This window comes from Acartia tonsa, chromosome 1 (assembly GCF_053477335.1).
Source record: "Acartia tonsa isolate MP-2025a chromosome 1, ASM5347733v1, whole genome shotgun sequence".
Taxonomy (NCBI): Eukaryota; Metazoa; Arthropoda; class Copepoda; order Calanoida; family Acartiidae; genus Acartia; species Acartia tonsa.
This window is the reverse complement of record NC_137260.1, coordinates 46,180,072-46,207,141: the sequence shown is the minus strand read 5'-3', so window position 1 is coordinate 46,207,141 and position 27,070 is coordinate 46,180,072. Positions and strand designations below refer to the sequence as shown.

At 31.1% G+C, this 27,070-nt stretch overlaps 1 protein-coding gene and 1 long non-coding RNA gene across 4 annotated transcripts in view; both read left to right on the top strand.

Annotated features, from left to right (window-relative positions):
• Positions 1-27,070, top strand: part of LOC145321930 (uncharacterized) — an 83,967-nt gene that overhangs the window by 26,746 nt on the left and 30,151 nt on the right. For 2 of the 3 annotated variants that reach the window (XM_080163596.1, XM_080163615.1), the window contains exons 10-14: positions 1,536-2,437; positions 2,805-2,899; positions 3,446-3,506; positions 19,017-19,130; positions 19,683-19,733. In XM_080163596.1, coding sequence (XP_080019722.1) covers positions 1,536-2,437; positions 2,805-2,899; positions 3,446-3,506; positions 19,017-19,130; positions 19,683-19,733 — 1,223 coding nt within the window. The remainder of the gene's footprint in view (positions 1-1,535; positions 2,438-2,804; positions 2,900-3,445; positions 3,507-19,016; positions 19,131-19,682; positions 19,734-27,070) is intronic. The other variant, XM_080163605.1, reaches the window with a different exon arrangement.
• Positions 21,294-25,118, top strand: LOC145321923 (uncharacterized). Its single transcript, XR_013880456.1, has 3 exons — positions 21,294-21,393; positions 24,478-24,581; positions 25,005-25,118. It is a non-coding gene; the product is annotated as an uncharacterized LOC145321923 (long non-coding RNA).

The window sequence follows — 27,070 nt, the reverse complement described above, 5'->3', positions numbered from 1 at the left end:
AAAGGGCCATATAGAAAAAACAAAAATAACGGGATTATTATTTTGGAAAGAAGGTAGCTACGAATTTTCATTTGGTAGTTTATAAATTAGATGTTGTATTTTGAATTTTAAAAATTTAGTACGGAATTGATACAACACCTTAACCCTAATTTTTGTACAATACAACACAGTACAGAAATATCATTACATTATAGTATCCAAAGAACTTGATAGAATGTTACCCAAGTGCATATTTATTTATTTATTTTGAATTTTAATTAGCAATGAAATTTTCAAATAAAATTTTTACTCATTAATAAAAATGCAAATAATACAAACTAAAATCTGTCTGAGGGAAACCCAACGATAACTTTCTGACAGTTCAAATTACCAAAGTAAAAGATAAAAAATTTTGGGAGAGAAAAAACTTCTTTTTAACAAAAGCCATTAATATATAGGTTTATAAAAAGTTATGTTTTTTACTTTAAACTAGCTACCTGAATTTGATTCTATACTTTATCTACACACACACACACAGCTTTTTCATTAGCGTTTAGGACGAACCACTGCGTCATCCCAAAACTGGTTTATTAGGCCTAGGCTTGAAATAGGCCTGAAATAATATTTTCCTACGTTTCCCATCCCTTATCCCTGATTTTATCATTCTACTAAAATCCATCCCTTTGACTTTGTCAAGATCTAAAAGAAGATATAATTTCCCATTACTTAAAACAATGAAAATGTTGTAAATTACAGAGATCTAAATGGATAAGACAATGGCCAATAAATTAATGTACATTTGAATTGATGCTACACAAAATTCTTTCTTCTGTAGATAACAATTGAAACTCAACTAAATAAACCGACCAATCAATATTTAATAAAAGTTCCCAAAGTTGTAAAGCCAACGAATAAGGAAACGTTATTTGACGTTACAAGACTTTGGGGACTAGAGTAATTAATAGCCCAATGTCACCTCCCTCTTTGTAAAGTATTATAAATGAAAGGACGTACAGACAAAATAATTTTTATAGAGAAGCTATTCTATTAAAATTACTAACTGTTAAGTGAATTGAACAAAAATTGGACAAGACTGTCTCTCACAATTATGTTAAATGTTCAAACGTGTGTTAAATTGGCTTCCATCAAATATGATTGAATGTGCTTAAGATAGATGGATAAATGGATATTTATACGTAAATAGCAATTATAATAATTTACACTGATTAGCTGGTAAAGCAAAATAAGCAAAAGCATATTTAATTAATGTACTTTTTAGTATTTAATGTTTGTCAGTTAAGCTCTCACTAACAAGTAAATCGACGTTATTATCAATTTCAGAGAAGCTTCAAATAGGTCCGTGGAACTTTTGAATGCAATTTATCTTAAGATTCGTGTGTTAGGATGATTGTGGCTATTTTTCAGCTACCCTTGATTTTAGATGCGCAGCCGCTAATACATAATTAGAAGAAATAAAGATTTGATATACATGTTTTATAGTTACAGCTTTTTTTAAAAGCTTTTTTCTTTACAAATTTAATATTTTTCTTCTTCAGGAAGTGAAAAGTTCGCCCAAGATCTTGAGACCGGAGCGCCAGAAAAAGTGTCCTTCATTGAAAGCATCATGAAACCAGAACCTGGCAGCTACGCCAGCGGCTCTCTGGGCGGTCTGGCTGCTCCAGTCAGAGACATCTCACCCTCCAGATACCAGCCACCCGTCCCGGCCCCTCCACAATCTCCAGTTGACCTCGGGCCTCCAGAGGATCTAAACATGCCTAAATTCCCACATTTTGAGGATCCATTTTCTGGCAATCAAGGAACTTTGAACACGAATAGAGTTACAAAGCCGCCAACAAGACGGCCGCAAATTGAAGAGGTCCGGCTAGGAAACAATAACAATCGGTATAACGGTTTTGGAGGAGGATCTGATAATGCTCAAACTCAAAATAATGGATTTTTCGGTGGACCGTCCAGCAATGATTTTAATCTCGGCTCTAGGCGCCAGGAAGTGTATTCCAACGAGCCGGAACCCGTTCAACAGTCAAATAACGGGGACAATGAAGAAAATACTGGATTTTTCAAGGGGGCACAAGAATCTTTCCCAGATCTTTCAGATTTTGGATTAGACTGGGAGCCACAAAAGATTAGAAACAAGCGGTCAGTGACCGACTCGGAACGGTCATTATCTAGATCGAAGCGTTCACCAATCAACAACCCATTTTATTACTCTGACCCTCGTGCTACCACTGAACGCGAGCCACCGCGCCGTTTGGCGGAGAAAAACCAGCGCCGCCGCCGTCCTTCAGGCTACAACAACCGCCGGCCTCAACAATCGAATGAAAACAGGCGACAGGGACCCAAAGGATTTTGGGATGATGCCGATTTTGACGCGGAATTTTTCAACGGCGGTGGACCAAATACTTTTTCTTCCATTGATGACTTTAGTCAGGAAAATGCGGTAATATTTGTTGAAATGATTTTCATTATTTTAACATTACTTATTGTTATTAATAATTCAAATATAACTTAATTTTCTTTCCTTTTATTGTATAGCATAAAAAATCAACGGTGTCTTTACTTTAAGAACTTACAAAAAACAGTTTGTTTCTTTTGTACTTTTTACAATTACTAGCGGCTTCGCCTCGAGCCTCTAGAATCCGATCGGTTCAGTGGTTACCGAGATCTTAAGGGACGGACGGACAGACAGACGGACATTTAAATTAGTAACTACTACTGCTTCATAATAAAGTGTTTCTTTTGTATAAATTTTATTTTTATCCCCAAAAAAGTGAATATTATTTTCTGAATTACCGCATATGCCGCAGGGAAAGTACAGTCCCCTCCGTCCCAATTCTGAATATCAATTCCAGGATGATCCATACCCAAACAACAGGCCTTCCCCATATCCTGAACAGAACAGGTATAGTTGTTTCAGGGATATTAATGGACTAAGTTTATTAATTTTAGTATATGTTGAAATAGAAATAGTAAAACTTGATAGAAAGAAAACATCTGGCTAAGACTCAAATTACTTCACGTTGCTTGGAATGGATTCGTAATATTTTTCTGATTCTAAAGGAATATATGAACCCATATTTTTTATGTCTGTTTGAGAAAAAATTTAGCTTTCAAGTTTTTATTAAACCGAAGTTAAAAAAATAGATTTTTTCAATAATTACTGAACAGAATTTTAAAAGTAACAGTAAGGTGTCAAATTAAAGATCTTACTATTTTTGTTCATACTGGCAATTTTCTTCTTTTATTTTGTTGCGTTTTAGTACCTTAAAACTGACTTAATTATTTTTTTTAAAACTTAAATTACTTCAAAAATAAGAGGTCTACAAAAAAAACCGATTGCATATTAAGATTTAAAATTAAGATTTTCTTATCCATTTTAGTCGAAAAGGTGGAACAGTAGTTGCATAATTGACCTAAATACATTTTTAAAATATTTACGTTTTTTCAGATATCAACAGCCTGTGAGAGATGAGCCCAAGGACTACAGACCTGCAAACAGTTATGACAAGGTTAGTTAAACATTGACAATATGGCCTGGCGGCTTTATGCGGTTGTGACAGCTGCAAAATTGGCTGCTGTTAAGCAATGTAACATGGTTTTAAGTAAGAGTATTAGAGCTCTTAGATAGTCATATTATTTGTATTGTCATAAAAACTTTGTTTTCTCAAAAATATTAAAATCCTAATTTGATATTGATAGTTTTATATAGTGTAAAATAACTTTGTAGAAAAAAACAACAATGCATATAAAAATAAGCACCTTTAATTTACACAACTAAATAAACTACTAGACTTTTAATGAGTTTTAAATCATTATTGGATCATGGAAAGAAAACAAAGTCATTCCTAATTAGGACAGAAGTCACTGGAAATTGATCTAAGGAAGGCTACTTATGTCCTTCATCTAACAAAATCTAACTTAAGGGAGGTGACTTATGTCCTTTGTCTGACAAATTCTTACATTAGGAAGGCTGTTTATGTCCTTCATCTTGCAAAACATAGCAAATTCTTGCAAAACATAGCAAATTCTTGGAAAACTTAGCTTTTCTGTCCTTCACATAGCTAATTCTTGCAAAACATAGCAAATTCTTACAAAACATAGCAAATTCTTGCAAAACATTGCAAATTCTTACAAAACATAGCAAATTCTTGCAAAACATAGCAAATTCTTACAAAACATAGCAAATTCTTGCAACACATAGCAAATTCTTGCAAAACATAGCAAATTCTTGGAAAACTTAGCTTTTCTGTCCTTCACATAGCTAATTCTTGCAAAACATAGCAAATTCTTACAAAACATAGCAAATTCTTGCAAAACATTGCAAATTCTTACAAAACATAGCAAAATCTTACAAAACATAGCAAATTCTTGGAAAACTTAGCTTTTCTGTCCTTCACATAGCTAATTCTTGCAAAACATAGCAAATTCTTACAAAACATAGCAAATTCTTGCAAAACATTGCAAATTCTTACAAAACATAGCAAAATCTTGCAAAATGTAGCAAATTCTTACAAAACATAGCAAATTCTTGCAAAACATAGCAAATTCTTGCAACACATAGCAAATTCTTGCAAAACATAGCAAATTCTTGGAAAACTTAGCTTTTCTGTCCTTCACATAGCTAATTCTTGCAAAACATAGCAAATTCTTACAAAACATAGCAAATTCTTGCAAAACATTGCAAATTCTTACAAAACATAGCAAAATCTTGCAAAATGTAGCAAATTCTTACAAAACATAGCAAATTCTTGCAAAACATAGCAAATTCTTACTAAACATAGCAAATTCTTACAAAACATAGCAAATTCTTGGAAAACTTAGCTTTTCTGTCCTTCACATAGCTAATTCTTGCAAAACATAGCAAATTCTTACAAAACATAGCAAATTCTTGCAAAACATTGCAAATTCTTACAAAACATAGCAAATTCTTGCAAAACATAGCAAATTCTTACAAAACATAGCAAATTCTTGCAAAACATAGCAAATTCTTGCAAAACATAGCAAATTCTTGGAAAACTTAGCTTTTCTGTCCTTCACATAGCTAATTCTTGCAAAACATAGCAAATTCTTAAAAAACATAGCAAATTCTTTTAAAACATTGCAAATTCTTACAAAACATAGCAAAATCTTACAAAACATAGCAAATTCTTGGAAAACTTAGCTTTTCTGTCCTTCACATAGCTAATTCTTGCAAAACATAGCAAATTCTTACAAAACATAGCAAATTCTTGCAAAACATTGCAAATTCTTACAAAACATAGCAAATTCTTGCAACACATAGCAAATTCTTGCAAAACATAGCAAATTCTTGGAAAACTTAGCTTTTCTGTCCTTCACATAGCTAATTCTTGCAAAACATAGCAAATTCTTACAAAACATAGCAAATTCTTACAAAACATAGCAAATTCTTGCAACACATAGCAAATTCTTGCAAAACATAGCAAATTCTTGGAAAACTTAGCTTTTCTGTCCTTCACATAGCTAATTCTTGCAAAACATAGCAAATTCTTACAAAACATAGCAAATTCTTGCAAAACATTGCAAATTCTTACAAAACATAGCAAAATCTTGCAAAATGTAGCAAATTCTTACAAAACATAGCAAATTCTTGCAAAACATAGCAAATTCTTACAAAACATAGCAAATTCTTACAAAACATAGCAAATTCTTGGAAAACTTAGCTTTTCTGTCCTTCACATAGCTAATTCTTGCAAAACATAGCAAATTCTTACAAAACATAGCAAATTCTTGCAAAACATTGCAAATTCTTACAAAACATAGCAAATTCTTGCAAAACATAGCAAATTCTTACAAAACATAGCAAATTCTTGCAACACATAGCAAATTCTTGCAAAACATAGCAAATTCTTGGAAAACTTAGCTTTTCTGTCCTTCACATAGCTAATTCTTGCAAAACATAGCAAATTCTTACAAAACATAGCAAATTCTTGCAAAACATTGCAAATTCTTACAAAACATAGCAAAATCTTGCAAAATGTAGCAAATTCTTACAAAACATAGCAAATTCTTGCAAAACATAGCAAATTCTTACAAAACATAGCAAATTCTTACAAAACATAGCAAATTCTTGGAAAACTTAGCTTTTCTGTCCTTCACATAGCTAATTCTTGCAAAACATAGCAAATTCTTACAAAACATAGCAAATTCTTGCAAAACATTGCAAATTCTTACAAAACATAGCAAATTCTTGCAAAACATAGCAAATTCTTACAAAACATAGCAAATTCTTGCAACACATAGCAAATTCTTGCAAAACATAGCAAATTCTTGGAAAACTTAGCTTTTCTGTCCTTCACATAGCTAATTCTTGCAAAACATAGCAAATTCTTACAAAACATAGCAAATTCTTGCAAAACATTGCAAATTCTTACAAAACATAGCAAAATCTTACAAAACATAGCAAATTCTTACAAAACATAGCAAATTCTTGGAAAACTTAGCTTTTCTGTCCTTCACATAGCTAATTCTTGCAAAACATAGCAAATTCTTACAAAACATAGCAAATTCTTGCAAAACATTGCAAATTCTTACAAAACATAGCAAATTCTTGCAAAACATAGCAAATTCTTACAAAACATAGCAAATTCTTACAAAACATAGCAAATTCTTGGAAAACTTAGCTTTTCTGTCCTTCACATAGCTAATTCTTGCAAAACATAGCAAATTCTTACAAAACATAGCAAATTCTTGCAAAACATTGCAAATTCTTACAAAACATAGCAAATTCTTGCAAAACATAGCAAATTCTTACAAAACATAGCAAATTCTTGCAACACATAGCAAATTCTTGCAAAACATAGCAAATTCTTGGAAAACTTAGCTTTTCTGTCCTTCACATAGCAAATTCTTGCAAAACATAGCAAATTCTTACAAAACTTAGCTTTTCTGTCCTTCACATAGCTAATTCTTGCAAAACATAGCAAATTCTTACAAAACATAGCAAATTCTTGCAAAACATTGCAAATTCTTACAAAACATAGCAAAATCTTGCAAAATGTAGCAAATTCTTACAAAACATAGCAAATTCTTGCAAAACATAGCAAATTCTTACAAAACATAGCAAATTCTTACAAAACATAGCAAATTCTTGGAAAACTTAGCTTTTCTGTCCTTCACATAGCTAATTCTTGCAAAACATAGCAATTCTCACAAAACATAGCAAATTCTTGCAAAACATTGCAAATTCTTACAAAACATAGCAAATTCTTGCAAAACATAGCAAATTCTTACAAAACATAGCAAATTCTTGCAACACATAGCAAATTCTTGCAAAACATAGCAAATTCTTGGAAAACTTAGCTTTTCTGTCCTTCACATAGCTAATTCTTGCAAAACATAGCAAATTCTTACAAAACATAGCAAATTCTTGCAAAACATTGCAAATTCTTACAAAACATAGCAAAATCTTACAAAACATAGCAAATTCTTACAAAACATAGCAAATTCTTGGAAAACTTAGCTTTTCTGTCCTTCACATAGCTAATTCTTGCAAAACATAGCAAATTCTTACAAAACATACCAAATTCTTGCAAAACATTGCAAATTCTTACAAAACATAGCAAATTCTTGCAACACATAGCAAATTCTTGCAAAACATAGCAAATTCTTGGAAAACTTAGCTTTTCTGTCCTTCACATAGCTAATTCTTGCAAAACATAGCAAATTCTTACAAAACATAGCAAATTCTTGCAAAACATTGCAAATTCTTACAAAACATAGCAAAATCTTGCAAAATATAGGAAATTCTTACAAAACATAACAAATTCTTGCAAAACATAGCAAATTCTTACAAAACATAGCAAATTCTTACAAAACATAGCAAATTCTTGGAAAACTTAGCTTTTCTGTCCTTCACATAGCTAATTCTTGGAAAACATAGCAAATTCCTACAAAACATAGCAAATTCTTGCAAAACATTGCAAATTCTTACAAAACATAGCAAATTCTTGCAAAACATAGCAAATTCTTACAAAACATAGCAAATTCTTGCAAAACATAGCAAATTCTTACAAAACATAGCAAATTCTTGCAAAACATTGCAAATTCTTACAAAACATAGCAAATTCTTGCAAAACATTGCAAATTCTTACAAAACATAGCAAATTCTTGCAAAACATTGCAAATTCTTACAAAACATAGCAAATTCTTGCAAAACATTGCAAATTCTTACAAAACATAGCAAAATCTTACAAAACATAGCAAATTCTTGGAAAACTTAGCTTTTCTGTCCTTCACATAGCTAATTCTTGCAAAACATAGCAAATTCTTACAAAACATAGCAAATTCTTGCAAAACATTGCAAATTCTTACAAAACATAGCAAAATCTTGCAAAATGTAGCAAATTCTTACAAAACATAGCAAATTCTTGCAAAACATAGCAAATTCTTGCAACACATAGCAAATTCTTGCAAAACATAGCAAATTCTTACAAAACATAGCAAATTCTTACAAAACATAGCAAATTCTTGCAAAACATAGCAAATTCTTACAAAACATAGCAAATTCTTGCAATAAGGGTCCCAAACTCAAAAACTAATTTTCAGCGCGATCCGACCACCGGTTCTTGAGATACGGTGACCTGGTGTCCTTGGTACCGACTGTAAGATTTGGGAAATGGTTCGAATCCTTAGTAAATTTGGCTAAGTCCAAAATTTTTTTGACACTGGTGTCCTCTCAGTAGCTAAGCTTGGTATCATCTGGGTATTTTTTCTTCAAAAATTTGACTAAGCCAAATTTACTAAGGATTCGAACCATTTCCTAAATCTTACAGTCAGTACCAAGGACACCAGGTCACCGTATCTCAAGAACCGGTGGTCGGATCGCGCTGAAAATTCGTTTTTGAGTTTGGGACCCTTAATGTAAGAATTTGCTATGTTTTGCAAGAATTTGCTATGTTTTGTAAGAATTTGCTATGTTTTGTAAGAATTTGCTATGTTTTGTAAGAATTTGCTATGTTTTGTAAGAATTTGCTATGTTTTGTAAGAATTTGCTATGTTTTGCAAGAATTTGCTATGTTTTGCAAGAATTTGCTATGTTTTGCAAGAATTTGCTATGTTTTGCAAGAATTTGCTTTGTTTTGCAAGAATTTGCTATGTTTTGTAAGAATTTGCTATGTTTTGCAAGAATTTGCTATGTTTTGCAAGAATTTGCTATGTTTTGTAAGAATTTGCTATGTTTTGCAAGAATTTGCTATGTTTTCCAAGAATTAGCTATGTTTTGCAAGAATTTGCTATGTTTTGCAAGAATTTGCTATGTTTTGCAAGAATTTGCTATGTTTTGCAAGAATTTGCTATGTTTTGCAAGAATTTGCTATGTTTTGTAAGAATTTGCTATGTTTTGCAAGAATTTGCTATGTTTTGCAAGAATTTGCTATGTTTTGTAAGAATTTGCTATGTTTTGTAAGAATTTGCTATGTTTTGCAAGAATTTGCTATGTTTTGCAAGAATTTGCTATGTTTTGCAAGAATTTGCTATGTTTTGCAAGAATTTGCTATGTTTTGTAAGAATTTGCTATGTTTTGCAAGAATTTGCTATGTTTTGCAAGAATTTGCTATGTTTTGTAAGAATTTGCTATGTTTTGCAAGAATTCGCTATGTTTTGCAAGAATTCGCTATGTTTTGCAAGAATTTGCTATGTTTTGCAAGAATTTGCTATGTTTTGCAAGAATTTGCTATGTTTTGTAAGAATTTGCTATGTTTTGTAAGAATTTGCTATGTTTTGCAAGAATTTGCTATGTTTTGCAAGAATTTGCTATGTTTTGCAAGAATTTGCTATGTTTTGTAAGAATTTGCTATGTTTTGCAAGAATTTGCTATGTTTTGTAAGAATTTGCTATGTTTTTTAAGAATTTGCTATGTTTTGTAAGAATTTGCTATGTTTTGCAAGAATTAGCTATGTGAAGGACAGAAAAGCTAAGTTTTCCAAGAATTTGCTATGTTTTGCAAGAATTTGCTATGTTTTGCAAGAATTTGCTATGTTTTGCAAGAATTTGCTATGTTTTGCAAGAATTTGCTATGTTTTGCAAGAATTTGCTATGTTTTGCAAGAATTTGCTATGTTTTGCAAGAATTTGCTATGTTTTGTAAGAATTTGCTATGTTTTGCAAGAATTTGCTATGTTTTGCAAGAATTAGCTATGTGAAGGACAGAAAAGCTAAGTTTTCTAATATTTTGCTATGTGATGGACCAAAAACCAATTTTATGCAAGATTTTGCTATGTGAAGGATCAAAAAGCTAGGTTTTGTGAGGTGAAGGGAGGCTACTTATGTCCTCAATCTTGCAAAATCTTTGTTAAGGGAGGCATGTTATGCCCTTCATCTAACAAATTCTTACTTGAGGAAGGCTACTTATATCCTTCCTAGGAAGGTGACTTCTGTCCTAATTTAGGAATGACTTTGTTTTCTTTCCATGATCCCATTATTTAATATATAAAAGAGAATTTTAATAATGAAAAAAAAAATTTCTCAATTAAAGAATTGAGATGAATCGTCATGCTGTGATCAATATTAATTTTAATAATTTATTGGCATTTTTTCATGTTGTTCTGATGCCCTGGGTAGTTTTATTGCACTGTTGTAGTTAGGGCTTTGAAAGTTACATTGGTGATTGATATCATTTTATATTTTTCTATTCCTAAAACGCATCTTAATTTTTTGGTAGCGCAGCTACTATTTATGAATTTTGATAAGCCAATACAAACATCAATAGGCAATGTTTTTTATGTCATCTATAATTCATTACTAGAAAACTCGGGTATAGTCCCTTTCGTAACATCGCACCTTATGGGGCGATTCTTCGTATTTTTCACAATAGCTTTTCTCCTATTTCTAGCCCCTGCGGGGGACTCTAACCCTGCGGGGCCAATTACCTAACCCTGTGGGGCAATCACATAACCCAATATAACCTAACCTAACCTAAAATAACCTATAAAAAGCCATTTTAAAAATACGACGAATCGACCCTTATGGTGCGATGTTACGAAAGAGACTATTCCCGAAAACTCTTATAAGTATGAGAAGATGTATATTTATCTATCGGCCATTGCTTTATCTCTTTAGATCCCTGGGTTGATACACAACGGAAAATTGAGATAAAGACAGACTAAGTCTTTGAAAATCCATACTTAATAGATTATAATGCTGAGATTAGTGCATCTACTAGTAAACCACAAATTCATCACACTTTCCAATTTTATCCGTTGGAGGTCACTTCATTTTAACACCTTATTGATGGCTATAGATAAAGAGTCAGGTAGTTATTTTCATAGTCTTTTATTTTCCAACAAACTAGCAATTAAGCAGTTGTCTGTAGATAAGTAAATAAAAAGTTCTGGAAAGCAAGAAAGCGATTAATCCTACAGTATTTTTCCTTTTGTGTACAATTTCTATGAAACCAAACTATTATTTTATAGGTTTTAAATCCGTTTGGGTTAATACTTGTTGTTAAAAGCTAGGGCATTTCCTTTCTTATAAATATTTTGCAATAGTAGATTTTCTTTAGCTAGACGGATTTTTTCTTTATTCTCTCATTTTTATTTGACGTACCTCCTTGCATAGTAGCAGAAGGTATACACTTTTCAACATTCATTGTAATAATTTTCATCTTTAGTTATTATTCTATGACGGTGTCTTACTGGGCATATATCATGGTATTTCTCTAGTTATTATTCTATGACGGTGTCTAACTGGGCATATATCATGGTATTTCTCTAGTTATTATTCTATGACGGTGTCTTACTGGGCATATATCATGGTATTTCTCTAGTTATTATTCTATGACGGTGTCTTACTGGGCATATATCATGGTATTTCTCTAATTATTATTCTATGACGGTGTCTTACTGGGCATATATCATGGTATTTCTCGCAATATAATTTTTATATTTGACATTTTTATTACATGTTTTTACATGGTTAAAATTTAGCACCTACTCTTTTTATAATTCTAAATATAGAAATCGGAATAAGTATAAAAGATTTGTTATGCTCAATTAATGAAGTTTTAATGTTTTTTTTTAAAATAAAGTATTCATGCATTTTTCAATTAGCGAAGGTATTTATGCACCAACTTATGTTACTTATAGAATTTATAAATTATTAATTTATTTTATATTGTGATATCTTAGTATCTCTGCAAACATTTTCGTGGGTTTCATCTTTAATTATACTCTTCAATTAAAGTTGTCAAAATAGATTTTTTCTCCTACTGCGGGTTTCAATAATTACTATGCTTATGTTTGCTAGTTTACAAAAAAAACACTTTGGTGTATCAATACAGCCAAATATTTAGAATTATAACATTACAACATTGGAATCAAATGTATTCATTTTTTTGCGCTAAAAAGTATATTGTATAGCGACTGAAAAAAACCAATATTGACTTTCATTTATGCAATGTAATCGACATTAAACATTGAAATAGCATATCGAAAAAATACTACCAGTTTTTACTAATTCGAAGCAGCTTAAAGTGCCTAATAAAAAATGATGTCATACAATACAAATGACTAATGCTAGGCCAATATATATTTTACAATTGGTCAATTACATTGTATACTGGCCTATTATTGACCATTTGTATTGCATGACGTCATTTTTTATTAGGCACTATAAGCTGCTTTGACTAATTATGCTCATTATTTCACGATGCTGCAATGCAAAAACATCATTTTTGTTTGCTGCACATTCCAATGCAAATTTAAAATTTTGCACACCAATCATTTTATTATTGCAAAAAATCTATTCTTATCACATGTGTACCTTGAAAATTAATATTTTGTGTTTCGGTAATATTTAATTTATATTTTTAAGGGATTATTATTTTTCTTCATCAGAATTATGGCTTTTTATCTTTTTACATAATACTTCTAAATATTTATATAATTATTTATTGCATTTAGTTTTGTTAGTCCCGAGGGGCCGAAGGTTCGGACTATCAGAACTGGTATCAATTTTATGTATTTTAATATTCGTGGATAATTGTCTGGAATACGATGCTTTACATGCTTTTTCAGTTGGACTGAAAAAGCGGTTCCAATCCAGCGGTTATCAATTGGTTTCGGGGCCACAATGAAATTTAATTTATAGTTGTTATTTTACTAATTTAAAGTAATTATTTTAATAACTTCATGTGAATTCTATGTTATTTAGAAAAGAAACAAATTTAAATATGTAAATTATTTCAATTCTTGGTTAAAAACAATTTATGCAATTCCCAAAAATATCTAAACAACAGTTAAAGTGCTAAATTTAAATTATATTTACATTCCAGAAGTTTTAGTTTATGTGTTTCCTGTTTTACTTCTTCAAAACAACAACAACTATACACCTTTAAGTAGCGCAGAAATGATATACTTACAACAATAGTGATGATGTAATTCAGGTCAAAAATCGTTATATATGGTATTTTTTCTAACAATTATTTCATGAAATATGTAAAATAATGTACAGGAAAACATTGCTTCCCCTCAAATTGTTTTGAGAGCACAGAACCCTCATTATTTTCAAATAAATAAAAGTGAGGGGGTGGGGGAAGATTATTTTTTTTTCTTTATGACTAACCCCTGAATAGAGCGTATATTTTGAAGAGCTTTACCTGCTGTGCCCTGTGTATGGTTACCCTGGCCTATACCAAATATAACCTAACCTAACCTAGCCGAAGGTCTACATAAAAAAACTACCCTTTCCCCACTCACCTTATTTTCAATTTTTCAAAGTATGTTTAGGGAAAATATTGAAAAAAGTTACATAGAAATATATCTACATTAGATAATATTTAATACTTATATGTATTTTATTTAACCCATTTTTTATTTTCTACATAAAATTAGATGTTTAAACTCTTAAATTTTTTTATAGTATGGTAAAAATGTTAAAAATTTGCCATATGTTTGACCTTTTTGATAAAGTAACCACATTTTAACCAAATTTTATTGTCATGGCTTCTCACCTCTGTAACTAGGATGATAACATTAAAACATAGTAAAAATCTAAGTTAACTGAACAAACAAATCAGAAATTTGTCAACTTTCAATATATTTTATTGACCGGAAAAACTAAAATAGTATAAATCTACTAAAAATATGAAAATATTAGCAACAATTACTATACAATTTGGATATAAGAATTCTGGACATACAGAAGGACATTTCGAATTATAGAGAAGCTTCGGTACTAAAAATGTCTTCCTTGCAAATTAATAACAACAATATATTTGCGTGCCTTACGCCTTCAAGAACCGATTAGTGCAAAATTGGTGCAATAAAACACTTTGGTTGGAGGTATTGAAAAATAATGAAACACCTTGGTCTTATTGAAAAAAAGATCAATTACCAGGGTTTAAAGTAATCTATAAAATAAAGATTGCAATAACTTTACTAAAATAATCTTCTGAAATAGTGAGATTTAATTTTTATTGTCATTCCAATCCATGATGATAGTAAACAACCTAGTACATAAAGTAGTAAGTTTTTTTTGTCTGTAACGAAGGATCTCGCTAACCGCTGAACCAAAAAGGAGTTTCATATAGGTCCTGAGATGTTTGTAGGCTATTTTATTTTTAGTAATAAGTATGTGAATTGTTTTAGGCCCTATCCCTTAGAATATAGAGCCTCTAGATGCTAGGGGCACAGCCGCTAGTATTGTATATATTGTTACCTATTATCTACCAATACTACTTCCTCATATGACACTCCTCTATAGAATTAAGGGATAGCTAATCAAAATATACATATGCTAGAAAATAAAAAAATGAAAATCCTAAAATAAAAGTAATAAAATGCTTTTAACTCAATTATGCTTTTTCTCTATTTACGCATACCAAAGCATTGATTAAAGGTTTGGATCAGCTAATGCTCATTTAAATTCTTATATTAATTCTAAATTTTATCATTGCCTTAAATTAAAATTTTTCTATGCTGAAAAATATATTGGTCATACATCGACCAATGAAAAATATTAAAATTTCATTTGCATTTTTGGATCAAACCAAATAATTATTTCCCCATTCCATTGAAGAAGAAATGCTGGAAACACAGGAACATAAATGTTTGCATAAATTTGAAATGTGCCCAAGAAGTGTGTTTAATTTCTGTGCATTGAAAATTTTTGATGTTATCATAATACAGCAAATTTGAATTTCAAGACAAGAAAAAACTTGCTAAAACCTAACCACAATGTTCATATGCCTAATCTTTTTTATTCATTTATTGACTATTTACTTGCAATTAAACTTAATTTAGTTATTAAAATTTTCCCATATAAATTATTTTCATTGTCTTCTGTGTAAAAATTAACTGCAATGTAAACTTTTTTGCTATTTGAGCCTAATTTTTGTTCAATTTCATATGGATACCATATTTGAATTGAGATGTCCATGGATGAATGTTTGTAATTGGATAATGGACAATGTGTGTGGCGATGCACACTTAAAACAACAAATCTTAGAACTTAAAATTAAGATAAAATATTCTATATCATAATTTAATGGGAAAAAGTGGTCAGAAGCAAGCACGTTTTTAGTTGACTTGTTGATCAGATATTATGAATGTTAAACTGAACAGTAAATGGGATCAAGTCAAGTAGAGTGTGCCAAACACATCAAGCAAAAAAGAGTGTGCCATTTTTCGGGACCTTTTTTACCTGCTAAAAAATCTGCTAGCATATTGCTTTCTGAATTGAAAGTCGGCACATGATAAATGGGTGGGGGTTCATACAGTTATTTCACCCCTTCCACATCTTTTGTTTTGTTTAATTGTAGTAACTTAACACAGGTATTTTTTACCATAATTTACATTTATTGGATATATTTATACTGTTTCTTTTTTATTCAAAAAATTTACTGCATGTTGTTGCTGGGAATCAAAACATAAAATCTCTTTTTTGTAGATTTTATATGACCACATCAGATGGTGTTATATAGTGGAATGCAGATGTGAAATGACATTTAATTGTTGGAGATAATTGTTTTGCATACACCTCACTTTGTTTTTAAGATTGGGGTGAAAAGTGCCTTACTCCATGGATCTAGAGGGATAAGACAATAGCCGATATAATTTGGTGTACATCTACAATGATGATACACAAAATTATTTACTATTAGTGGTTGAAACGTTTGAACGCTCAACTTATTTAATTAACCAATCAAAAGTCCCCAAAGTTTTTAAGCCCACGTATAAGAAATGCAATATGAATTGAGAAGATAATTGACCAAAAAAGTTATTTTTGATGCTTTTCATATCCAAAAGATAATTTCTATATAAATTATGTTTTCAATTCAATCTCCTAAATTTTACTTTCAAATCACTTTAATTTGCGATGTCTTTTTGCTATTTCGTTAAAGTCTCTATCATCTTATTTATATCCTAGTAAGGTTTTTATCTGAAGCAAATTTAATTATTAATGGTTTATAAATTACTTTGGGAGATTTTGTTATATTTTCCTGACCTACCCCACCCTCCCCCTAGAGGCTAGGGGCAAAGCAACTAATACAAAAACTGCTAAATACCAAAAACAGAATAACATAGGAATGTGTAGGTATACTATTATTTATTTAGAGGTCTATGAAATAGGTTAACAATTTTTTTATAGGCATAATATAAAGTAATTCTGCTAAAAATAATATGTAATAAACGGAACAATTACACGTAAAACTTGTAACTTTGTTAAATTCGATTTCAAGATACAAAAGAGTTGATTTTATTTGCATAGGTCAAAGGACAGGAGTAAATGAAAATACGGCAGTTAAAAGGGACAATTATTGTAAAACTAGTTGAAAAGAACATTTCATTCTTATGCTGCATTTCAACATGGTAAATAGTAAATAGGGGACAATGTGCTCTTTATTTTACTACTCCCCAAAGTTTTATTATAACTTTTTCTTATTATTTATTTAAAACTTTAGGGACTTTTGATTAATTTTGTACGGTTGCTTTAAAAGGTTGAGTGTCCAAACGTTTCAACCACTTTTTGTAATCTACAGAAGGGACTTACAATGTACATGAATTTATCGGCCATTGGCTTATCCCTTTAGATCCCTGGATATTATTACAATGTTGTAATGTGCAATAATTAGGATTCTAATTCTAATAATTTTGGTTTTAAACTCTAAATGAATATTGAGCAAATTAGGTTATAAATCACAACTTTTTTGATGCTTTTCTTTTATTGAACTAAATTTTATGTTTATATCTCAGCTACCTAAAAAATATATATTTTCTTTTTTTCTATTTAATATTTTTCCCTACTCACAAATTCCTCCTTCCTATATTTTAATTCTGCATGGAATCGTGATATGTCTGCATATTATTATTTTCACTTATATTACACCCCTTGCACAAATAAAGGTTCCAGTAAGATAAAAGGCGATTTCCCTTTTTAAAGTAGTTCCCTGGTACTATAAAAAGCTTCAAATATTGAAGTAAATATTGTTTTAGCGGATTTCGAGATATTTGCTACGGATCAGTTACTGTTACTTTTATAATAAAGATAATATAATCGTCTTGCAAAGCATCACTATTTTATTCAAGAAATGATTAGTCAATAAAAAAACTCTACGCAATAGACTAAAATTTTCACAAGTCATCAAAATTAACGAAAATCTTTATAATCTAGAATTTTCAGAAGCTTACAAGTGCTTGTATTACTATTCAGAGCTTCTAATTCTGTGCGCTACTTATGGCCATAATTATCCTTGTAATAACTTACCTATTCCCATGCTGTAAAAGGTAATTATTGTTTGCATGATTGCAATATTCATAAACATTCTCATTTCAATAATCTACAAACCCAGAACTTTATGCGAAAAGTGTTAAAGTGTTCGCTAGTTGTCAGGGAGGTGAAGAGACATATTGATATATTGATGAAAATATGAAATATATCCATGTTTATATTCCTATATCAGGGGCGTCCAAGCTTTTTTTTTGGGGGGGGGTAAAAAATTTTAGGGGGGGGGTAATTCGTGTTTTGGGGGGGTAAAATGGCGCGCGAAGCGCGCCGAAATTTTTTTTTACCCCCCCCAAAATTTTTACCCCGGGGGTAAAATTTGATTGGGGGGGGTAATTACCCCCCCTAAAGTCTGTTTGGGGGGGTAAATACTCCCCCCAAATCTGTTGGGGGGGGGTAATTACCCCCCCCAAACTAATTTACCCCGGGGGTAAAATTTTTGGGGGGGGGTAATTTAATTATGTAAAAAAAGCACCTACCTAATCTATTAAGTTAATAAGTACTATCTTATAACATAAAGTAGTAAGTAAGGTTTATTTGACTATAGCTTCAGATTTCATTACTTTTAATACTGAGTTCTCCTTTTTAGGAAAGCTTCACATAGATCCCATAATGGTTCCACACTATTATAGGTCAATCCTTTGAGTGGTTTTAGGCTATTTTTCTCCTCCCTTTTTACCCTTTAGAAAACACGAGTTCTTAGATGCTAATTTCTATGATTTCAATGGCTAATTACTGAAAATAGATGTTGTATCTTTTATCCCACACACACACGAACACACACACACTTCCAGATCTTTAGACATGCACAAGTAGAAACTCATTACACAGCTATTAATTTGAACCACGCAAACGAAATTGGCTAAACACGAATCGTATTTTGGCAAGCATAATTAATTTACAACAATTGTATAGCATCAAATTTGCTTTTATCAGCTTAATGATAAGCGGGGCAGCATATTGTTAAAATGGCTCGGCTGAGGTTTTCCAGCTTTTCTCAAAAAAAACTTTTTTTCATTCTTTCCAAAACTAAAGTTTAATTTGCGGGAACGTGTTCATCCAAGACCTCCCTTTTAAAAAAACATCCTTTAATTCGTTAGGTTCTAGGTATATTTATTAAATCTTAATTGGTTGGTTGATTCCAGAAGTGTCCTTACTTTTCAACCAATGATTTCAATCTAAAGTTTGGGGATGTACAATGTACATCAATTCATAATCTATTGCCTTATCCCTTCAGATCCCAGGCAAAAAGACACTTCATAACTTTATTTTGTATTTTAGTATCCTGTTGGCAACAGTGATGGTTACTCCTTCTTCAACAACAACGATTACAACATTGAGTCATTCAACGTGCCACAACAACAACCACAGCATGATAAGAGACATGCTTTCCAGGTAACATTATTATCATTCTATGCTACAACTAGCGGTTATTCAACTAGCCTCTAGGTGTCTGTAATATAACATGCAGAGAAGGACTAAAAAAATAGCTCAAAACCATTCAGATTAGCCCAGGACTTAAATCTGAAGATAGAATAGCCTAAAACCATCACAGGAGGTATGTAAAGCTTACCTGAAAAAGAAAACTTAATCGGTTAAGCAGTTAGTGGAGACAAAAACCTTTACTACTCTATTTGATAGGATAGATTTTACCCTAGATTGACTGTCCGACATAATAATCCGTCCAGCTTAAAAAGAAATTGTTTGCATATAGCCGGATTGTTTCTACACTGTGTTCTTATTGGTCCAATTTACTGATTAGGAGTCTAGATTAACTATATTTATTATGTTTTTATTTTATTTTGGCAAATTTTTTAGAATTAATTGAAATGCTAATGAAACTAAACTAGTCTTAAATTTTACAATACCAAGATTAGGTTGTGGAAACCTTCCGTGTCCAAACTTTTCCACTAATAATCCTAATCTAATAATATTTCCTTTTTGCAGGTTGTGGAGAAAGAACCAGAAAGGGATAACTATAACTATAATTATTATAAGGTAAAATTTTTTAATCTAATTTTCGGTGATATCACTCGATACACCAAGTGTAACAATCAACTTGGGTACAAGGTAGTTCGACCATAGACCCTAAAAAAAGATTACATTGTATTAGGTATAGGGTAGTAGTTCTGCAGGATTAGGGTTTTTTATATATATATATATAGGTTGTTTATAACAGAGCAAAAATACACCCGCTTACCTTATTTTCCATTTAGTTAACAAATCAGAAATAAGGAGGGGTTTAGCTGTGCTCTTTTTGCACTTTGAGGGAAAGCACAAAATTTCTTGATCAAATTAGAAATAATAAATTGATATATCTTACTATGTAAGAAACTAATAGCTATATCTTTTTTTGTAGCTAATAATGACATATCATATTGATTTAGTATAAGAAATGATAATTTTAAAATCATTGAATTAAATTGCAAAGTAGCATATGGCTATAAATAAATATATGTACATTATTTAAAATTATTAATTAACAAAGACATTTATTTACAAAATATGTTGAATTTTAAACTTAATAATACTCTATAATATCCTGTAAGGTCTGACCGTTAAGATCTTGCATGCCATTGAACCGATAAAATTCTACTTATCTAATAAGACTCACTTAGGTCCCGTGATGGTCTTAAGCCCAGTTCACAAAAGCTAAACAGTCGACCGATAGAAATTTTCAGTCAACCTTTTTTGAGGTCAACCTTTTTTCAGTCGTACTTTTGAATATTTACTTTAAAAATAAATTATTTAATGTTCCTTTTTCCCTGAGAAAAACAGCTGGAGGTCAGACTTTACAAAATTTAGACTGATGTCCTTATGATCCAAAAAAAAATAATTTCAATAATATTTGATTTTTCTTGAAAATTAAAAAATGATACCCGCAATCTTAAAATACTTTTAATATAACAAATTATTGAAATGAAAATTGAATATTTTTGGTGTTATATTTATTTTAAAAATTTTCCAATGTTGAAGAAACGTCTATAAATTTTTTAGGATAAGTTCCAGCTGATTGTTAATTAGATTAGTCTAACCAACCTAATAAAAATGGCGGACACAATAACAAATATCTTTTTTGAATTTAAATAAAAATGTTAAAATGTTACAATACTTATATTATTTTAATGCATTATATTATAATTATTTTATTTGTGATTTTGTTCAGATATTACAATATCAACGTTTGCTAAAAGTTATCAAAAATCAAGCGAGGTGGGGAGTAGGGGTTAGTTGGGGATGTAAAATTTACGTTGCGTTTTTTTGTGTGTGTATATTTTTGCGCAAGCATAAACTCTTAAAATAAAGTGACACATATTGGGATAATAATTACTAATTATAAACGTTGCTTCCTTTATAAATAATTACATAAATTATAGAAAGGGGAAATGTCCTAGCTTACTTAACGTTAATGTTTTTATTGCTTGGGTAAATTAATTGTTTAAAATAAGGCCTGAGATGTGCCACAAATATGGTGTAATGGATGCGGCAAAATACTCTATCTCAGGTAATATATCCCCTGTTTCGTTTCAATATACTTTAAAGTTAATTTGAATCTTTCAGATATTTAATAAAGATGAGCTGCAAATTTACTAAAGCTGAGAAGAAAGTGACGGCAGATTGATTAAAACGATGTTTCTACTAACAAAATGCAAATCAGGTTTTACTTTTTTATCTTTTAATGCATAATAAAAATCACAAGTTAAACATTACTTTCTAAAGCCAATGCTAATGAAAAATTCAAAAATGGAAAGGTGACAAAAGAACGAGGGTAAGTGATATGACCTTAGCTTTCATTTGTTAAACATATTAGGTTAGAAAAAAAACATGAAATGTTAAAATTTAGGTTTTACCCCCCCCCCCTCTTGGCTCCCCCTTTTACAACCCGTAAAGGGACACTCCCATGGTAATTCTGGATTTTTGACCTCTTGGGGGTAATATCCAATAGACAAGCAACACTTTGGTTGCAGGACCTCTGTCTAAAAGTCTTAAATGTGTCAGGTAGTGAGTTGTGCCTGTTTTGGGCAAAGGCATTTCCCCTACTCTAACTATTAATATCGCGCAACGGACGTAGCTGTAGTAGGAACCATTTTTAACGTATTTAGTTTTAAAGTGGTGTTAAGCCGAGATTCGTACCTTTCACCTCCCCGATGCATAATGTTTTAAGCTACGGTTGCGGGTATAAAAAATAGATTTTTAAAAGCGAAGCTTTTCTATAATTAGGGTCGGTCCGTCCGTACGTCCGTCCGTCCGTCACAGATAGCTTTTTTCGTTAATTTAGACATGTTAGAATTGTCCTATCGATTTCAAATTTTGCATGGTGATTCCTTTAGTAGTTAGGTACGATTTAGAAAGCGTAGCAACTCTATAATCATTACCAAAATGTCCGTACGTCCATTTTAAACATGTTGAATTTTTAACTTTTTTAAATAGCTTTTTTCGTTAATTTAGGCATGTTAGAATTATCCTATCGATTTCAAATTTTGCATGGTGATTCCTGTAATAGTTAGGTACGAGTTAGAAAGCGTAGCAACTCTATAATCATTACCAGAATGTCCGTACGTCCATTTTAAACATGTTGATTTTTTTTACATTTTTAACAACAAATTAGTATGTGACCTAATTATCCGATTGGTCTGATTTTTGGTATACTGATTTCTAGGACAACAAAGTACAATATTATAAGCAAAGCAACTCTATAATCAAGTCCTAAAAATGTAAGTATGTCCATAATCATTATCCTGTATCAAGCAGTTTTTCAACAAATTTACTTACAATTTTGCTTTGACTCTTATACATTCGCATTCTGATTAATTAGTTCTGATATTATACAAGTGTTAATGTCTGTTTGTCCTACCCTTTCAGAGCTTCGCTTTTATGGATGTTGTCATCCTTGTATCGATAATATTTATAGAAAGGGATTTATAATATTAGTAGTTGCTTTACGAGAATAATGGTCTAAAACCTACCCAAGACATATTTCACTTCTAACCTCTAGCCCTGGGCAAGGTCAGAAACTAGCTTAACTATTCCAAGAAATTTATACAGCTTCCCTGAAAAGAAAAATTAATTTGGAACAGCTATTTCTGAAATCTTTAACTAAGACCTTCTAATTTCCGAGAAATTAAGCTTTAGACAAAAAAAAACTTACTAATTTATATTAAAGGATAACAGTGTGATTAATAGTATTGCGCATCTGGTTTTTATTTTATTAAAGCAAAGTTTCTATAATAAGGGTCGGTCTTTAGGCATGTTAGAATTGTCCTATTAAATACAAACTTTGCAGGGTGAATCTTATAGTAGTTAGGTACAATTTAGAAAGCATAGCAAATCTAAAATCAATACCAGAATGTCCGTAAGTTCATTTTAAACATGTCGATTTTTAACTTTCTTAACAACAAATGGAGGGGGCGGAAGTAACACTTTTTGAAACCGAAACTAAAAGTCAAAGGAACTCAACTAAATAAAGAGTTACAGCTCTGAGATTTGACATGGCAGTTACTTTATAGAGGTACAATATGAAACTGTGAAGAAACGGTGGTGGATCGCCGCTCACGCCGAAAACCGCCGTTTCCTGCCGAAATTTATTTGTGCCTTTTCTCGTCAAATTAGATAATTTTGAATCATCTGAGATATTTTTTTCATAAAAATTTCCCTTATATTTTCACTTGACACTTAAAATAGTTCAAACATGTCAATATTAAAATTGCATGTGTCAAGGGCAAATATATTTACCGGCCTCATACTTCTAGTAAAACCACAGTTCTCTTCTCCTGCATTAGCAGCCTTCCACCTTCCTGTCATTTCTTATATTTGCATTTGGCGAGAAAAGCCGAAAAAAAAAAACGGCGGGAAACGGCGTTTTTCGTCCTGAGCGGCGGTTCCTCCGCCGTTTCTTCACAGTTCCATATTATACCTCTTTAAAGCAACTGCCATGTCAAATCTGAGAGCTGTAACTCTTTATTTAGTTGAGTTGCTTTGACTTTTAGTTTTGGTTTCAAAAAGTGTTACTTCCGCCTCCCCCCTTTGTGTGTGTTATTAATATCCGATTGATGTGATTTTTGGAATACTGATTCCTAGGACAACAAAGTTCAATAATATAAGCAAAGCAGCTCTATAATTAAGTCTTAAAAATGTAAGTGTGTCCTTAAACATTATCCTGTATTTCAGCAGTTTTTAACAGACTTATTTTTTTCGACTTTTATACTTTAAATATACTGATTCTGACCCTCTACAAGAGTTAATGTTCGTTTGTCCTACCATTTCAGAGCTTCGCTTTTATGGATGTTATCATCCTTGTTTTAAGATATTTTTGTCGCTAATTCTTTCATACACATGGAGCTTACGTGCACTTAACCATATCTAACAGAAACCTAAACAAAAATTTTAAACATCATTAGATTTATTGGAGATTCAATTAATTTATTTTGCGATTGAAAATTATATTCTTATGCTTAACTTGTGGCGTAAAAATTGCCAAGATACTTTTAATTTTGAAAAAAATAATAACGAATTTTTTTTTTAAGGGGCGGGGGGGGGTTGGCGGCGGCTTTTTTCTGGGAGCGATTTCTCTGTAAGAGAGTGGGGGTAGTGCTCTCTCTAAAAATAGATAAAACCTGACCTAGACCTATCAGAATATTCACTATAAAGGTAGAACTATATTGATACAGTCTTTAGATAGGTCCTTCAGTACACATAGACAGACATACATCCTGTTATTAATGATTTTAAAAATAATTTTAAGGTAATGGTAAGGAGACCGACCTATAAGAACTATTACAACACCTTTTACCAACGAAATAAAACTACGAAGAATTTCTCTGCACACTACACTCTATATTTAAAAAGGTAAATATACGCAGCTTCCCTTTCAATGTTAAGAATCAACTCTCTTATTTTAGGGTCTTAAATATTACAGTCTCTACACAGTTTAAATTATTTAAAATATCAACATGCAGATATTGATTATCTTAAATCCTATATCTTTATACGGAGGTTGCTCATGAGAAATGAACAAATGTTAAAATGAATAGGTATTTTTTTAAAACAATCAAAAAGGGACAATACACGGATAAGAGAAAATCGTATTTTGGATTGAAGGCTACTAAAAAAACCATTAAGTTAGAAAAACTTCCTTTTATTGTAGAAATGTCCCCTCCTTTCTTAAAGTGTGTCTTTTATAAGCATACCCGCTAGTTTTCTAAAGAAGTAGTGGCCATATGACAGATAAAAGAAATGGTTAGAATCTTAATTAAGTATGTTTTTTTTCAGGAAACATTGATGTTGTTTAGCCGTATGGAAGAAAAAAATCATTTAAATATCAAGATTTCTAAATTATACCTACCTAAATGATTTGTAACAAAATAAAATAATATATTTCTTATATTTTTTATTAATTCTTTGGTTTAGTGTGTGAAGCTACTCTTTAATTCCATATGTATGTTTAATAAAGCAATCAATAAAAATTTAGTTTTATTGATATTTGCCTATTGGTTAGGATGCTAGTTCGATTTTTAATTTTTCATGATATTCTTTACTCTTATTCTTACTCGAGATGGAAGGCTGATATCTTCAGGGATTAAATAAATTTCTAATCCACATATCCCCCACAAAGTTTGAGGTGCTAGATCGATTCCTATATTTTCACAGTATTTTTTTAGTTAAATGTTTAATGCTCTTTAGTTCATTTTTTCTGGATATCCATCCATAAGTTGTGAGCTTCGCTACTTATGGATGTTGTCATTCTTGTTCTTATACTTATTCAAGACTAGGTTAGTAGATCCATGCAAGAGTAGTATCCCCTAAGGAACAGGGCCCTGCAGGGATAAATAGGGGTTACAAATAAAATATAATGTGGGAGGTTTGAGTTAAGACATCATAAATGTGATAAATGGGTAGGTATTAAGTGAAAGAGTTTCCGCGGAAATTTAAAAAAATTAAGATAATTTTTAACTTTTCGTTGAAACTTATTGAAATGTAACAGGATCTCTGTAAGTCTGTTCAAATGGATCCCTCTAAACACTGAACTGATATGATTCTTTACAGTGTTACTTATCTTAGGTTGTGGAAGGTTTTTAGCTTTTTTTGTAGAGGGTACCAATACCTCCCCCGTTCTAAATTTATAAAACTTTTTTTAATAAACTAAAATAAGAAATGGGGTTGAAATCCAACCCCCCCCCCTTCATGTGCCTTTTAGTGTATAAACACGTAATAATAATGAATAATTATCCTATTATTTAAAGAAATCAGTTTTTGTTTGATTATTATCTCGATGCCTAACCACTGAACCATTAAGTTGTGTTGGAATATTTCAGTAACATCCATAAAAGTGAAGCTCTGAAACAGTAGGTCAAATGTACATTAACACTTGTAAAGTGTCAATACTGAATAATCAGAATATAAATGTATAAGAGTCGAAGCAAAATTGTAAGAAAATTTGTAAAAAAAAAACTACTTGATACAGGATAATGTTTATAAACATACATACAAATTTATGACTTGATTATGGAGTTGCTTTGCTTATAATATTTTTCTTTGTTGTCCCAGGAATTAGTATACAAAAAATAAGATCAATGGGATAATTAGAACATTTAAACAGTTAGGGAGTTGAATCCATTTTTATAGAAGCAGAAATATAATCTATGATTATGGTTTTGACCCTCTAAAACTGTAATCTACCTTTCCACTTTCCCCTCTCTTGGTGAAGATATCTTCAACGCCGATACGATTTTTGAAATGTAAGATTCTACTTTCCCTTCTCTTGGTGAAGATATCTTCAACGCCGATACGATTTTTGAAATGTAAGATTCCACTTTCCCCTCTCTTGGTGAAGATACCTTTAACGCCGATACTATATTTGAAATTTAAGATTCCACTTTTGCCTCTCTTGGTGAAGATATCTTCAACAAGAGAGACAAAAGTGGAATCTTATATTTCAAAAATCGTATCGGCGTTGAAGATATCTTCACCAAGAGAGGGGAAAGTGGAAGGGTAGATTACAGTTTTAGAGGGTCCAAACCATAATCATAGATTATATTTCTGCTTCTATAAAAATGGATTCAACTCCCTAACTGTTAAAAATTTGTTGTTAAAAAAGTAAAAAAATCAACATGTTTTAAATGGATGTACGGTCATTCTGGTACCTAATGATTATAGAGTTGCTACGCTTTCTAAATTGTACCTAACTACTACAGGAATTACCATGCAAATTTTGAAATTGGTAGGACAGTTCTAACATGCCTAAATTTACGAAAAAAGCTATCCGCTCTAGACGGACGTATAGATGAACAGACCCTAATTATAGAAAAGCTTCGCTTTTAAAACTGTTAACTTAGAAA